Source organism: Syngnathus leptorhynchus, chromosome 1 (assembly GCF_054491065.1).
Source record: "Syngnathus leptorhynchus isolate UIUO chromosome 1, UIUO_Slep, whole genome shotgun sequence".
NCBI lineage: Eukaryota > Metazoa > Chordata > Actinopteri > Syngnathiformes > Syngnathidae > Syngnathus > Syngnathus leptorhynchus.
Window position 1 is genome coordinate 5,608,259 of NC_141195.1, and position 3,718 is coordinate 5,611,976.

The window sequence follows — 3,718 nt, forward strand, 5'->3', positions numbered from 1 at the left end:
ACTTGATTGTATTAATTGCAGTTTCATAGAGTGTTTTCCCACAAAACACAAATCACAATGTTTGCTGTATTTTGAGTGGATGAACAACATTTCCATTTATTTATGATACGAGTTAGTTACGAGCATGGTGACCGAAACATACCTCATTTGATAGATCACGTGGTTCCAACTACCGATTGTAGTTGCTAACCACCTAGCCTTGATAAGACTTGTAACCAAACTTCCAGGTCACAAACACAAGAGGCTCCAGTGTGCAATTTGTGTTTCGCATTTAAGGAGCTGCTGACTGGCCCTCAGTTCGAGATAGGCCGACGTCACACGTTGGGCTGATCTTAGCTTTAAAGTGAATTCAGTCTCATCCGTTATTTCAATTCTTGTGTGACAATTGAAAATGTAAAGAAAGAACGATACATACAAAGACAAGTTCTCCTTCACTCAGCAGCCCCCCCCCCCCTCTTGTGTGTTTACGTGTTCGTCTAAGCGCATGCAGACAACCCGGCAGGTGTGTGCAGGTGCTCCTCCAAATCACTCACCATCACACAAACCCATCCCCACTGCCATTAATGCACACAACTCCATCTTCCCATTGAGAACCTGTCACGTCTGTCCTGAAAACCTCATTTGGAGTCAATAATGCTTGTTGAAATGTTTATTAATACCTCCGAATGTTTAAAAAAACATGATAGGATGTGGTTTTGTTCTAAAAACAAAGCTTTTATTTACATGTGAGAAATATGTACAAGATATTTCAAAATTCCTAAAATTGTGATGGCAAAATATTAAAAACACACACAAACACACACTATTAAGATGCCAGAAAAATATTGGTGAAGCAAACAAGGCTCTTTGGTCAAACTTTAGTGGTCTGTTCATCCGGTGCCGAGAAGACGGGTGAATGGAGGTCACCTGTTGCCCACCTTCACAGTCAGCTGTCTCAACACGCACGCGCGCGCACACACACACACACACACACACACACACACACACACACACACACACACACACACACACACACACACACACACACACACACACACACACACACACACACACACACACACACACACACACCATGTATGCATAATAAGGAATGGCATCCATCCACACATACGCACCAAAAACACACCCAAGCAGCTGCAGCATGGTTAGAGTCCCGGACCGGCCGGCACCAATGGGAGTTTCCTGGGATTTAACTGCATGTCCAGCTGCTCTCATGTCATACATGCTCACACTGTTGACAGGCCGCTGCTCCTTTGAAATATCAGTTCTGATATTAAAGGGAAAAAAAACAACAACACTCAAGTAGGGAGGATCCTGGGAATGTGGCTTGGTCTATGAGGCCAGGTTGCCGCATCGGGAGGCGTTGTGTTTGTGCAGCAGAGACATGCGGCTGAAGGTGCGAGAGCAGGAGCCACACTGGTACTTCTTCACTTCAGAATGCGTCTGCAGGTGGGCCCGGAGGTTGGAGCGGTCGGCAAAGGCCCGGTTACAGTGTTGACAAGCAAACGGGCGCTCACCTGAAGGAACGAGGAATCGATTAATCGTTTAGGAGTGATACCTTTTATACCATGTACCACCTAAAGAATACTTGGCTTCATTAAGAATGAGAAAGCAGGTCGCACGGACAGACATACATAGATCTCCCATTTACTACAGTAGACCAACCTGTGTGCGTGCGGATGTGTCCTCTCAACAGCCACGGTCGGGAGAAGGCCTTGCCGCAGGTAGTGCACACGCACGGCAACGTGTGTGAGCGGATGTGCATCTTCAGAGCGCCCAGGCTGGTGTACTCCTTGGGGCAGTGTTTGCAATGGAAGGCCGGCCGGGACCCAGACGCCTCGGCGGCGGCCAGCGGTGGGACGCCCTGGTGGGACGTCTGGTGGCTGGAGAGTGCCGTGAGGTCGCTGTAGGTATTATTGCAGTACATGCAGTGGAAGACGCCTTGGAGAACATCCGGGCTGGGGGGATCCGAAGAACGGCCGTTGTCTTCCTCTTCCTCGCCGCTGCTGCTAAACGGGGAGCTGCTGAGGTCAAGGGGCCCGAGCGGTAACGGAGGGAAGGATGCCGGGGCGATCGGGGAAAGGGGAGCTGGCAGTGGCGTGAATGGGACGGAGGGGTAGCAGGTGAGAGCAGAACTCTGGTTCTGATTTGGAAGGGCAGCCCGTGGGAAGCTTTCTGGGACAACAGCTGTTGAATAGAAATCAGAGTAATGCAAGTAATGTCTTTCAAGGGGTCCTTACATAATTTAAATCTAATAAATCTAATCTTGTTGTCATTCTTGATGCAAATAATGTTGGGTTAACTCAAAATTCCAACGCCACAAACTTTTGTATTTTAACTTGGGCAATTCAACTTAATGTTTTGCTGTTACAAAACTTTGCTTTTTAGCAACAATTGACTAAGCTCCAAAGTGAAGATGTAAACAACTTGCTTGCTATGGCTGCCATCATGAATCAAAAATGTGAACGTTTTATCAACTTCAATGAGTGTTTTAGCCCCCTACAAGTTAGCATTGAGAAAAGTTTGCACAAGTCAACATACCAGTTTGGCTGTCCAGCAGGCTTTCCCAGTGGCATGGTTTCCTGCTTGAAAAATACTTCTTGACAAGGAATGACCGGGGCATGTTCTCTGGTCGCAACTAAACGGAGCGCGCTCAGGTGCACGAAGAAGCTCGCTGAGTCCGAAAAGCCACGCACTCAGAAAACATCCAACGAGGTTCAAAAATGTGCTGAGGAACACGCGCACTGAAGTCGCCCCCTCAAGTAGTATCAATAAAGTAGCTGGGTGGGTGCAGGGCTCGGCCCCGCCCAAAGACACACCCAGCGTGTCGGGAGGCGACCAGCATCGCAAAACTCCGTTCACCGCAGGGGCCCAATGTTTGAATGGCTGCAGCAAATCGCAAATCTAATTGTGCATTTCACACCACTAATGGCTCACTTATGAGCGCGGGCGGGGCGCCGATGAATACAGGGAACAATGGTGAATTGTTAAAAATAAATAAAAAAAAAGCTTGCAACAAGTTCCGCAACTCCTAAAAAGTTGCCACCTTTGGCTTTGAAGCTTTTGGCGAGTCTCGTCGGCGGTCAGATTTGCTGTTCTGGCGTTGAAGTGTATGAATGCACACATGATCTGTCAACTGGAGAAATAAGAGCAACGGGCATCCAAGTGACGCTCGAGCTGGAGATGCTTTCATTTCACGATCCCTTTTGTGTGAACTTGTTGCTCCGGGCTATGACGCACTGTATGACGTAGAGATGAACGAAGAACGTGAAAGACTGAACCTCTGTTCTTCACAGCGGGGAAGGAAGTGGCGCTTTTTTTTCCCGTGGTAGCTCACCTCAATGAATCCAGCTGACAGGGACAATAAAAAGGCGCAATCATTAGCCCGCTTCGAATATTGTGGCTGCAGGTAGCGTGAAATGTGACAAAGATCTCCCGCAAGGCGGATTTTTTTGGGTGTGTAAAAGGGAATTGGAACTGACGGCACATTTTTTGGGAGTCATCAGAAACCATAAGCATGAATCAGAGTCGCAGTATTATTTCCATCAGCTCATTTGGATCAGTGCGCAACATGCGTAAAGACTCAAATCAGGTGCCAGTATATTGGAATGCCGCAGTGCTGTGGTCCTGCTTGCAAAACTCCCGCTGAGTTTGCGAGTTGGGGTGGGGGGTGCACCTGTCTATAGGCGCCATTGTCACGGCATGCCCCAAAAGTTCA

General features: G+C 48.1%; 1 protein-coding gene across 1 annotated transcript; it reads right to left on the reverse strand.

Moving 5' to 3' along the window:
* Nucleotides 1–693: 693 nt before the first annotated feature.
* On the reverse strand, nucleotides 694–2,925 carry LOC147061552 (zinc finger protein SNAI1-like). Its single transcript, XM_085913901.1, has 3 exons — nucleotides 2,542–2,925; nucleotides 1,666–2,187; nucleotides 694–1,517 (listed from the first exon to the last, which is right to left on the reverse strand). Exons 1-3 carry the CDS (start codon nucleotides 2,621–2,623, stop codon nucleotides 1,333–1,335), a joined length of 789 nt encoding a protein of 262 aa, XP_085770027.1. The 5' UTR covers nucleotides 2,624–2,925; the 3' UTR covers nucleotides 694–1,332.
* Nucleotides 2,926–3,718: the final 793 nt, after the last annotated feature.